The sequence below is a fragment of the Mytilus trossulus genome, chromosome 8 (assembly GCF_036588685.1).
Source record: "Mytilus trossulus isolate FHL-02 chromosome 8, PNRI_Mtr1.1.1.hap1, whole genome shotgun sequence".
Taxonomy (NCBI): Eukaryota; Metazoa; Mollusca; class Bivalvia; order Mytilida; family Mytilidae; genus Mytilus; species Mytilus trossulus.
Window position 1 is genome coordinate 51,878,099 of NC_086380.1, and position 13,343 is coordinate 51,891,441.

General features: G+C 32.2%; 1 protein-coding gene across 1 annotated transcript in view; it reads left to right on the forward strand.

The window, feature by feature from the left end:
- Positions 1 to 13,343, forward strand: part of LOC134727748 (uncharacterized) — a 61,829-nt gene that overhangs the window by 15,233 nt on the left and 33,253 nt on the right. Inside the window, exons 8-12 of the mRNA XM_063592135.1 lie at positions 1,739 to 1,996; positions 2,532 to 2,762; positions 5,474 to 6,127; positions 10,205 to 10,347; positions 12,795 to 13,025. Coding sequence (XP_063448205.1) covers positions 1,739 to 1,996; positions 2,532 to 2,762; positions 5,474 to 6,127; positions 10,205 to 10,347; positions 12,795 to 13,025 — 1,517 coding nt within the window. The remainder of the gene's footprint in view (positions 1 to 1,738; positions 1,997 to 2,531; positions 2,763 to 5,473; positions 6,128 to 10,204; positions 10,348 to 12,794; positions 13,026 to 13,343) is intronic.

Below are 13,343 nucleotides of genomic sequence, written 5' to 3' on the forward strand. Positions count from 1 at the left end.
TGACAATTATTTCATTTCAACTTATACATTATATTGACTTGTGCTGAAGGGTTCAACATACCTTCAACTGCATATTAGAACGTACTGGTTCCCGGAAGTTTGATAGTACAAAAGAGGCATTTCTGATCTTAACAACAGGGCAAATGTGCCGTCCAATTAAAATGTCATATAATTCTTTATTATTCAAAAGAAATTTTCAACAATGGTTCTACTGTGATCCCAAGTCCCCAAGATCATTCCTTCGTAAATTTTACGGACACCATCACGAGTTGGGTGACCTTAATGGAATAACCATTTCAGAGATGATATCGGATATGTTCCTTATGTCGTAGCTATAATACTCTTCCCTTTTCACGAATGTAACTAACCGAATTTAGACTATTTACCAGATTTCTTTAATAACATAAGCAACACGACGGGTGCGACATGTAATACTACAAATGTTAGTCTACAATTAAAACAATATCTATATATAAAAAAAAACATTTGCTTGATTCAATCCTCGACGGAGGAGCAAACCGCAACCTGCAGTGGCATTGACTTAGTGGTTGTGAATAACTCATCATAGAAACCAGGCTAACATTCATGTACGATTGACAAGAATTGCGTCTTAAAACGCTAATCAATAACTCTGTAAAAAATAAGTTTTTGTTAAAGGAGGATTAGCTGTAAAATTGAAGTTCTCCGATTCGACTTAAATTCGCATATTTGACTTATAACATATTAAAGCATCTTTCAAAATTATAAAAGTATTAAAAAAACAATTTACAAAATTCGTTGTATACATGTATTCTTTCAATCATTTAGTACAGCAAAAAAGTTCAAATAACATGCTTTTTGTTCTGTGTATAACAAGCAACACATTTTCACAAAATTTTCTTAAATCAATAATAGACTATGTTTCTTTAGTTAAATGTATTCAGATTGGTCCACTTCATCCGCATTGATAAAATGAAAAAAGATAAATTTAAAAACGGTGATTTGTCTGGGTGGAATTCTACAATTTCAAGTTTAGATAGCTACATTTTCTTAAGTTGAAATAAAGTGACAGTTATTTCATTTCAACTTATACATTATCTTGACTTGTGCTGAAGGGTTCAACATACATTCAACTGCATATTAGAACGTACTGGTTCCCGGAAGTTTGATAGTACAAAAGAGGCATTTCTTATCTAAACAACAGGACAAATGTGCCGTCCAATTAAAATGTCATATAATTCTTTATTATTCAAAAGAAATTTTCAACAATGGTTCTACTGTGATTCTAAGTCCCCAAGATCATTCCTTCGTAAATTTTACGGACGCCATCACGAGTTGGGTGACCTTTATGGAATAACCGTTTCAGAGATGATATCAGATATGTTCATTATGTCGTAGCTATAATTCTCTTCCCTTTTCACGAATGTATTTAACCGAATTTAGACTATTTACCGGATTTTTTTAATAACATAAGCAACACGACGGGTGAGACATGTAGAACAGGATCTGGTTACCCTTTCGGAGCCCCCGCGATTACCCCCAGTTTTTGGTGGGGTCCGTGTTGCTTAGTCTTTAGTTTTCTATGTTGTGCCTTCTGTACTATTCTTTGTTTGTGTTTTTTTTCAGTCAGTTTATTTTCAATTTATGAGTTTGACTGAGTAAACAAAGCAATCGATACGTAAAGGGGTTAACATTTACCTCTTGACAGATTATCATGGTATGATACATGTTGTAAATAATTCAATTTTTGTCTTTACAGCTTATTTTCTCAAAGACCCTTCTGATATTGAATGCAAAGAAGGAGAGGAGGCAATTTTTACGTTTCAAATTTGTTTAAACAGTCCTTCTGTAATCCTTTTGAAAGATGGCATGGATATAACGGGAAATGATAATTACAAAATGTCAAGTGAAGGTACAAACCATGAACTGAAACTCAGGAACACAAAATATACTGACGCAGGAGAATATAGTGTGCAAGTTGGACAATCTTACCGAAAAGTCCTGCTGAATATAAAAGGTATTTGATAAATAAACTCATCATAGATTCTATGCTTGCTTCAAACTTTGTATTTCTTGAAAAGTGCGTGTTTTGTAAAAAAAAAAAAAGGTCAGTGATGCTTGATCAAATAAATAACAAAGTGTTTGGACATTCAGGATCCAAATTTAATAAAAGTTCTGCAATAACACAATTTATGTAAGAATTCCGTGGGTAAAATAAAAATAAAACAACACTATTTGCTTGATTCAATCCTCGATTTGAATTAAGTTCACTTATTTGATTGATAAAAAGTTGTTCTGTAAAAAAGAAATTATGCAATTTATAATGTATAAAAGGCTTCAATAAATTGAATTATTGTAAAACGTATGGTGGATGAAAACGAATGTTAAAATAAAATAAAACCGCCTACATAGTTTAACAATCGAAGCTGTAGTGTCATTGAAAGAAAACACAATCTATGTTTGTCTTTATTCAAAAAGACCGGAGGCTTCTATAAAAGCTGCAATTTTTGAGCTGATATCAACCATTCTTCATTTTTTTATTAATTTTTTAGAACTTCCAACTATTGAAGAAAAAAATACATATTTGAACGCTTTACAATTTGGAGAAGAAGAACGACGTTATGTTAGAATTCAAGTTATTGGGAAAGATCGTGTTGGAAAAACAAGTCTTGTACGTAGATTGCTAGGGAAAGGAATAGATGATGTAAGAAGCACTGATGGAATTGATATTGATAAAACATGTCAGATTAGAACAAGTGATGGTGAATGGATTGTTGGTGAAGGTGAGTAACATCATCTTATTCCAACCTGCATTTAGGTAGAATTCAAGGAGTAAGGGCAATTGTCTGCAAATCAGCATGTTCTTAATTTTTTTTATTATTCTTAGTAATTCTTGCATTTATTTGCCCAAAATAAAGTTATAATGAAACTTTACTTCTTATGATTTCCTTGATCTCTTAAAAAGGTTTCAGTTTCATCTAAGCATAGTAAATACATAATCTATTGTCCTATTCCCACTTCCATTATAGTATCCCTGCAGGTTTTCTAGTATATATATACTGGACTATACGGTTTTTTTTATGCCCCATTTATGGGCATTATGTTTTCTGGTCTGTGCGTCCGTTAATTCGTCCGTTCGTTCGTTTGTCCGTTCGTCTTTCTGTCAAGCTTCAGGATATAGTTTTTTGGTCGAGGTTGTTTTTGATAAAGTTGAAGTCCTCAAGTGTCCTATGATATGATTTTTCTAATTTTGATGAGATAAGAGATTTAACCCCATTTTCACGGTCCACTGAACATAGAAAATGATAGTGCGGATGGGACATCCGTGTACTATGGACACATTCTTGTTTCTATTGTTTCAAATCGTGAAATAACATAATTAGAAACCTTATCTTTATTTATATTCAATTTTAAAAAATTACCTGTGACGTTACTTTTTGTGGCGTTGATCCATTCGTGTTACAGACACACACTTCGTATTCTATTAAGCAGTTTGTGTTAACAGTCCAAATTAATTATATTTATTCATTGTTATTCTGTGATTAACATGTCGAATTGTACTTTCATATTATTTATTTATGTATTTATCTGCCTTTGGTGTTCTTGCATGTATTTGTTCTGTATTCCTGGCATGTAATGTTGTCATTTAAGCGGTATTAACATTACCATAAAGGTCAGAGGTTTGTCTAGACACGAAACTAGGTTCAACTCACCATTTACAGTGAAACCTGTCCAAACCGAACACCCACGGGACTTTGCATTTTGTTCGGTTTGCACAGGTGTTCGGATTGTAGAGGTTAACGGAAGTCGACACCAAAATAATTTTGGCATTTACTGTCATAGGTGACACAACAGTTTATTTTTGTGTTGATTTAGATGTAAATGTAAAAATAAAAGAAGATGAGGATAGACGTTTGCTACATTTTTGTTTATAAATCAAACGCCACTCCGTCAATCACGCTCGTCAATTGGAGATGTCCGACGTGGAGCGATCATTTTGCTTTTTATAATTATTTTCTCATCCGTAAATTCACTGACAAATTCAGATTCACTGTTAAATGACGATTCCGTTGTTGAATCGGGATCTTCATTGTGCACACGAGTTCTCTGACTAAACTGGTCACCCGCTGATTGAAACTTAGGCACATGATAACAGTGAAGCAACAACAAGGATCAAGTTTATCCTCGGACTTTACCGTTGCTTTTAAAATAGCTAACGGAAGTCTTCGGGAGTATTCGAATCAAATATATAGGGCCTCTAAAGGGAATCCAGCAATCGAAATCCGTTGACCTTGTTGTGTTGCACGACCTCTTAATCAAGTGAAAGGCTTTAAAACTATTATTTAATTAAACAATTTAGCTACAGAATGAAAGTTACGATTTTGTGGCCGTTATTATTTAAATAAGGTGCATTTAATTGATCTGAGGAAAATTTCCTTTCTTGTCATTATCGGCAATAGGTACCATTTTAACGCTTCTTTACAAAAAATTACTTTCTACATGGACACAGACATGCTAATTAGTTTGTAATAACAACTCACAAGTTCATTAAACCTCAAATACCCTCGGGAATACTCTGTCATCCTGTGTTTGTTTAATTAAATCATACAAATCATTAATAATATTTTATTGTTTTGATTGGTATTGATCGATTTTGACAGGTAATTTTTAGATACAAATTTACTAACGAGCCTTCAAAAAGCGTTCGGAATTCGGTGTTGACAGGGTTCGGTTTTTTCAGGTTATATTTACGTTAAATCATAGGGAAAATTTGTGGGACTTTGAAAATTGTTCGGTTTAATCTGAAATTCGGTTTTATCAGGGTTCGGTTTACCCAGGTTTCACTGTATTCTTAAAATATGTTGTTATCTAATAGTATGTTTTATATATGTTGCATCGTTGTTTGGTTTTTTTGTTGCACTTCTGTGTTCTGTTATTTCGTTGTTTTCCTCTTATAGTTGATGTGTTTCCCTCCGCTTCAGTTTGTAACCAGTATTTGTTTTCTTTCAATCTATTTATGACATTTGAAAAGCGGTATACGACTGTTGCCACTATTGTTCAGTCCAGATCAAAATTAGTTTGCTAGTAAAGTAAGCACTTTTGAAGAAATATATATTACAGCTTCCATAACATGATTACGGTTTAACTAATTTATAAAACCGTATAGGATTAGTACTCTTTTGAATTAATTTAATGGCTAAGATTTTACTTTAATCATTGCTTCTGCCTGTTAAGGTATGACCACTTCGATAAAAACTGTAAGTGCTTAGCATTTTTATGATTTGAGTATTTCTTGATCAAAGAAAACAAAAGTGATTTATACATTCCTGAAATTAGTTTCAATGCTATATAACGAATCACAAATAAATCACAATTGGTACATAATTCATTATTTTAATCACCATTATAAACGCCTTGAGGTTTCAAAGAATTAATTCCCTTAAGCATGTAAAGATTGTTACGTTGTCTGAGTTTTTAAATTTTTGTTTTGTAGTTGAGGAAGAAAAGGTACAAATTGAAAAGAGGATACAACAGGCTGTTAACATGAAACGGGAAGTCAAAGAATTAGTTTCAAATCGAGATCATCCATCTAAAGATCACCCTAATGACATTAAAGATAAGACAAATATGATAATTCCATCCAATGTTCAGTTATTGCTTGCAGACAAGGAAAAAAATCGAATTATTTCAGCTGATGAAAATAATGATAATGAACTAGCTACAGAATACACAAAGCACACTTCAGATGTTTCAAATAACAAAGTAAACGTTACAGACACTGTTTATGTTAGTGCAGACAAAACAAATTTTGAAAACCGTGAAGAAAGAGATATGAAAAAGGTGGAACAAATGCCAGATACACTTGAGAAACAAAATTCAGACAACTCAAATAAATCCGATCAGATAACTGCAGCTATTAGTGAACATATGGATGATATTCTCTTTTATGTCAAAAATAAAGAACACAAAATGACATCAGAGGGTTTGGTTGAATGCGGCATATGGGATTTTGCAGGCCAAAAAGACTATTATGCTACACACCAAACATTTTTCACTCCAGATGCTATTTATCTTCTGGTTGTAGATATAACGGACGACATAGAAGCTGTTCAATATAGTAAACAGTTTAATATTGATTCTAGTGGAGGTAAGATCTTTAATACAATAATGAATCTTAAAATTTGGATGTACTGTTACGTTTATGTTTATTAATTAAAAAAATAGTTTTTTTTTATTTCTTTCATATTTTCGATGTATCTTACCGAGGCCATCTATAGATCAAAAGACGAAAAGCGGTGTGTTCGTTTTTGAATAACGTAGGGTTACCAATTCTTCTATATATCTTATGAACGCAGGAACATGGTGGTCACATGACCAATTAAACAACATCATCTTTTTCCAAAAGAGTTTTCTCTTGAAGAAAAGATACAGCTTTAGTAATTCAATCACATTTTCAGTATATCTTTCGTATTTATCTTTTCCGTTGGAGTTAAATAAAAAAACAAAGATTTTCTGGAGTGAAGTTTTACAAAAATCAAAAATGGTCCTTAATAAAACAATTGCATTACAATGACAATAAAAAGTTGAGAACAACACGTTTTACACGTCCGAAGCGCTTTTCTTGATTTATCTTAATCAGGGACGCTAAAATCCAAACATTTGAAATCCAAAGATATATTAGTACCAAAAAACCGTTGAAGAGCTATATAACAAAAATACCTAAATTAAATAGCCAAATTCATCTAAAGTCAACTTTTCCTTAGGGAGTTGAAACCTTAGTTTCTTAATAATTTCAAAACTTATAAACGGACAATTTTAGAAAAGTTTGTTAAATCATGTCAGTACCGAAAAACTGACTACAGAGCTGATGATACCCTCGTGGACTGATAGTCTACCAGCAGTGGTATCGACCCAGTGATGTAAAAAAATTGAGAACAATACGGTTACATTGTTATATTATAGTTCGTTTCTGTGTGTGTTACATTTTAACGTTGTGTTTCCGTTGTGTCGTTTGTTTTCTCTTATTTTTGAGTGTGAATTCACATTTCTATAAGACGTGTCACGGTACTTATCTATCCCAATGTATTTGGTTTTGATGTTATATTTGTTATTCTCATAGGATTTTGTCTAATGCTTAGTCCGTTTCTGTGTGTGTGTGTTACATTTTAATGTGTGTCGTTGTTCTCCTTTTATATTTAATGCGTTTCCCTCAGTTTTAGTTTGTTACCCCGATTTTGTATTTTGTCCATGGATTTAAGAGTTTTGAACAGCGGTATACTACTGTTGCATTTATTTACAATTTCATGCGTCCGAAGCGCTTTTCTGAATTTACCATCATCAGGGATGATCAAAGCCAAACATTTGAAATCCAAAGATGTATAAGTACCGAAACCGTTGAAGAGCTATATATAACAAAAATACCTAAAATAAATAAACAAATTCATCTTAGGTCAACTTTAATTTCAAAAATCAAAAAAGGCAAGTGATTTATTTTAAACACTCCAAAAAATATTTATCCAATTAATTTTATTTGCTTCAAAAATAAGGCCCAAAAATGACTAGTGTAACAGGAAAACCAACGGTCTATATATCAACGTAATGTACACATATTTGTTAAGACTTGACAAATTCAACAATATAACCATTTTTAATTAAAAAAAAAAAAAAAAAAAAAAGTCCTAGACGCAAAAGATACCAAAGATGCATTCAACATCATTAGTATAAAACGAACTGACAACATCATAACAAAAAAAATGAAAAACGATCAAAATATAAACAACCGTAAATAAAACACAACATGAAAAACTATTGACTGCACACACATTCTTGTCAATATAATTGAATTATATGCAACTCTCATACAATTAAAAGATTTTTAACAAACCTAACTAGAATACACTTGTATCAATTCTGATTTTAATTATCAACCACCATTTTAAATTTTCTATTATTGATATATACAGCATTTTCATTAGGTTTTAGTTGTGGCGTTGATCATGTGACTCGCAATTTATGCTTTGTAGTGTCCTTTGCTGTCGTTAATTCATGTGGTCGTTGTTATTCTGCAGATTACATGTTGAAATGTACTGTAATATTATTTCTATATGTCTTTGCCTGTGCTTAGTGGTCCTACGTATGTTTTTACTGTATTCCTGTTACGCAGTGTTGTCATTGTAGCGGTTGTTTTTACACTGCCATATAAGAGGCAGTTTTTACTAGGATAGCCATAGACGAGGTTCAACCCACAATTTTTTTTATTAATATTTCCGGTACCAAGTCAGGAACATCAGGTTTAGATAGCGACTCTGATTTATTTTTGTTTTTAAAACGATTTATGAATATTTGACAGCGGTATACTACTGTTACCTTTATTTTTCCCTCGGTTTTGGTTTATAACCTTGATTTGTTTTCATTAATTCTGTTAATTATTATTGAACACCGGTATATTGCATTTCTTCATGAACTTCGATAAAGGCGAACTTAGATGTGTCGACAGTGTAAGCGTTGTATACTAATAAAATTGAAAATGGAAATGGGGAATATGCCAAAGAGACAACAACCCGACCATAGAAAAAAACAACAGCAGAAGGTCACCAACAGGTCTTCAATGTAACGAGAAATTCCCGTACCCGGAGGCGTCCTTCAGCTGGCCCCTAAACAAATATATGCTAGTGCAGTGATAATGAACGCCATACTAATTTCCAAATTGTACACAAGAAACTAAAATAAAATAATACAAGACTAACAAAGGCCAGAGGCTCCTGACTAAAATGCGGGCGGAGTTAAACATGTTTATGAGATCTCAACCCTCCCCCTATACCTCTAGCCAATGTAGAAAAGTAAACGCATAACAATATACTAAGCATGCATCAATCGTCATTCAAAACCACAGTTAGTCAAAATGCCATAAAAGTTTTGATATAACTGCAGCGTACTACAACATAATAGATGTACACAAATTATTAAAATAAATACGACGACAACATTATTTTTTCTGCCTGAATTATTGTATGGCTGACACTACGAAGTCCCCCTATTGTAAAATGACCGTTTTATTCGCTGAATTTTGTCTTTATTTTCCAAATGTTCTCATAACTATCAAATTTTCTTCAAATATTTTACTTTTAATTTACTTTGTGGCTTAACATGCTGCACTCGGTCTACATATGTTTTAACACATTTTTAAAGTTCTAAACACTGTTGAAATTTGTTTCAACAATTTGTTATATTTTTTTACTTTAAGGAGAGGAACATTCAAACTCATAAGTCAATATTAAAATGGCATTGCTGTGGCAAAAAAGAAAATGAACAAAAGACAAAAAACAGTTTACAAAACAAAACGTAGAAACTGAATATCGAACAACCAAACCCAAATAAAAACCGGGGGTTATCTTAAGTACTGTGGAAGGGTGTGCAGATTTTTTCCACATGTGGCAACCATCGTGTTGCTCATGAATGAACACATTCTGTAGTAAGTATAATTCGGTAGGTCATGGACGGGGAACATTGGAGAACATTAGGGTTACGACAATTGGAACAGATTCCTTGTCAGCTCAAAGAAAGATATTCCTTAACGGTCAACTAACTCGTGATGTGGTTAGTAATTTTTAAACGGTTGATTTTAACATCACAACTTGAAATTCTTATGAGGAGCAATCATCTATCAAAGAATCATGAAAAGATATGCAAGCCCTGAAATATCTTAAAAAATGGGCGATATATTTTCCATTTTCAGGTGTTGCTGGGATGTTGCTACATAGAAATAAAAGGTTTAGAGTTAGGAAGCTGAAATCATCTATTTTGTCATAAAGTTTTTTTCTTTATCTACTCGCATTGCCACTTTCTAGATATATATATCATAATAAGAAGATTTGTTATGTATTCCAATGAGACAACTCTCCATAAGTGACCAAATGACAGAGAATGTAACATCTATAGGTTGTTGAAAGCATTTAAGAATTTTAAAAATATGTTGAGCTTAATTCAAAAATGTTTATTCAAAATATGTTGTATTTTTCTTAGGCGTACAAACGGAAAATATTACCTTTTCTTGGCTTAAAAATAATAACATAAAGAATCGTGAAGGGGAAAAAATAAGGGTAGCAACAAACATACATGTAATCGTTGTTATGAGCCTGCAGATAAATAATTGCTATTATAATTTATAGACATAAACGAACATGTAGATATAAAATCCCTATTATGCTTATTAATATCATTACAGAATACATTGACTTTTGGCTTGATAGTATTCACTGTTTTCGTACAGACCGTGTAGATCCTGTAGATGTTCAAAATATAACAGCTCATTTATGTCCACCGGTGATCGTAGTTTGTACTGGAATTGACAAGGTAACAGATATAGAGGTATGTAAGGACTCGTATTTGTAATTTTGAAATCATCTGTATTCAATATTTTTTTTTATTATTTGTTATCAATATTACTTTGTTGTTATCAATATTACTATGTTGTTATCAATATTACTATGTTGTTATCAATATTACTATTTAATTTACGGATAAAAAATTCACTTTTAATACAAAAAAAAATAAATTCGAAGATCTAATTACAATGTTGAATTGGTAGTCTTTTAGAATAAGTTTAATTAAAAGATCGATAAGTTTACACGGATTGTTTCTAAATAACACGGCTCGGCAAACAACATCTCCGTAAAATTTCGGATTTGCGATCTCGTTTGAAATAAGTTTACTGCAGGTACAATCAAACTTTAAAACCATATCTTCTTAATCTAGGGATAACTTTAGTAAAATTCTTTAGTTAAAAATTTGCAACACCACGTAAAATTATTTCATGAGTCCGAAGCGCTTTTCATGATTTACCTTCATCAGGAACGCTCAAAGCCAAACATTTGAAATCTGAGGATGTATAAGTACCGAAACCGTTAAGTAATTTGGTAACGAAATTCCTGAATAAATAATCTACTAGTAATTTGAAATAAGAAGATGTAGTATGGGTGCCAATGAAACGACTCTTTAAAACGTAAACAATTATAAGTCAAAGTACGGCCTTCGACATGGAGCCTTGGCTAACACAGAACAGCAAGATGTAAAGAGCCCAAAATATTTGGTGTAAAACAATTCAAACAGAAAAACTTACGGTCGAATATAACAAAAACAAGAAACGATAAATGAGAAACACTTATGAACCACATCAACATAGATAATGTTCTTTGAAATCCAAAACGTCACAACATATACGGACATAGCGAGCGAGCTGTGAAATATAAACACCGTAAAATGTTGCCAAAGGAACATTACCATTCAAAAAGGAAAATTAATAATAGGGAACTAAAAATCGTCCCTTTTGTCGTATATTTAAGTGTAAAGTTTTTCGTGTAAAATTAAAAAAGCTCAATATAGGAAATGACAGGTATTACCGTTTATATTTGATTTATTTTAAATAAGTTCCTTTGGGTAAATTTCGGCAGTTTATGTAAAATATCCTTGATTATTCAACGAAAAAAATTGCATGATAACGGTAAGTGTCAATTAAATACCATTTAGAATGGTCTTCAATGAGTGTGGTCATAAAAACATTAACGGTACCAATTTTCCGGCACCAGATGCGCATTTCGACAATACATGTCTCTTCAGTGATGCTCGTGGTCTAAATATTTGAAATCAAAAGCTTATATAAAAGACGAAGAGCTATAATCCAAAGGTATAAACTATGATTCATAACAGTACAACAATAAGTCTGCTATCAAAGAGGTGCAATTGGTGCCTATATGAATATCTACAACATGTCGGTAAACTTTTTTTCCGAAACGTACATGACTATTATCTCATCATAGCTCCATGAAGTATATGTACCATGTTTACCTTGTTTTCTTTATACAAGACAACTTCAAGTGGGTTTCAGTGAATATATTGGAATTTTTTAATTTGAATAAGTTTGCCACTTACCGTTCATGAGTACAAACAAATTATACTAGTCTTCCTTTTTGCATTCATTTGATGCAAGTGATTAACCTGATGGATACCAGTATAAAAAGTAAAATCACAAAAATACTGAACTTAGAGGAAAATCTAATCGGAAAGTCCATAATCACATGGCAAAATCAAATAACAAAACACATCAAAAAGGAATGGACAAGAACTGTCTTATCCTGACTTGGTACAGGCATTTTAAAATGTAGAAAATGGTGGATTGAACCTGGTTTTATAGACCTAAACCTCTAACTTTAAGACAGTCGCATCAAATTTAATATAATGATAATGATGCGTGAACAAAACAAACAGACACAATAGGTAAAAATGTCACAAATAAAGGTAAAAAGTCTTAATTCGGTAGGTCACATTCATGAAAAGGGAAGGGCATTGTAGTTACGACATAAGGAACATATAGTCAGATATTATCTTTATAACAGATATTCCGTAACGGCCAACCAAAACGTGATGGCGTCCGTAAAATTAACGAAGTGATGATTTCAGCTTCAAAAAACGCTTTACTATTGGGAAGCTGAAATCATCTCTTTTGTCGTAAAATTTTGTTTTCAACCGACCCTCATAGTTAATTTCTAGATATAAATCCTAATCCAGTGGCAAAATCGAGAGCTCAAATACATCAAACGAAGGGATAACAACTGCTATATTCCTGACTTGGTCCAGGCATTTTCAAATGTAGAATCGGGCTATTGTAAAATGATTTCGTTATAATTTCAGAACCGGATTGGAAAAAAAGGGACGTTAAGGGAAAATGTTACAGATCAACAATGCTGAGGTAAATTAAGGACGACGTGTATCTTGTGTACATATATATATAACACTCCATTTTTTTACGTTTTTTTCAGGCTAAAAAAAAAGAATATGAAAGTAAATTTCTTGAGACGTTTGGAAATCAGAAGAAGAGCAGTCACAAAAGAGGCATCATTCACTTTATTTCAAACAAAGAGTTTCATAAAGAAGGTTATGAAAATTTGAAAAAAGATATTTCAGAAATTGCAAAGGAGATGAAGTATTTTGCTAATAAACTTCCTACAAAATGGATCCTACTCGAAAATGCAATAGCAGTGTTAAAAGATGTAAAGAAACAAAACAAGATGGGATCTTGTGAAAAAATGGAAAATATTTTAAAATTAGCTAAGACAATTTCAATAACAAAAGATGAACTAACTTGTTTCTTGAACTACCAGCACAAAATTGGGAATATCATATTTTTTGAGGATAAACCTGGTTATATCGTTCTGCAGCCAAAATGGTTAATTGACTGTTTCAGATGCATTATGTGTGATGATAACAAGAAACAGTGCATCCAGGAAGATCTGTACGAGCTAAAATATAGGGGTATATTATCTTTACATTTGATGAATAAACTATTCAGTAAGGTACCAGACTTACGA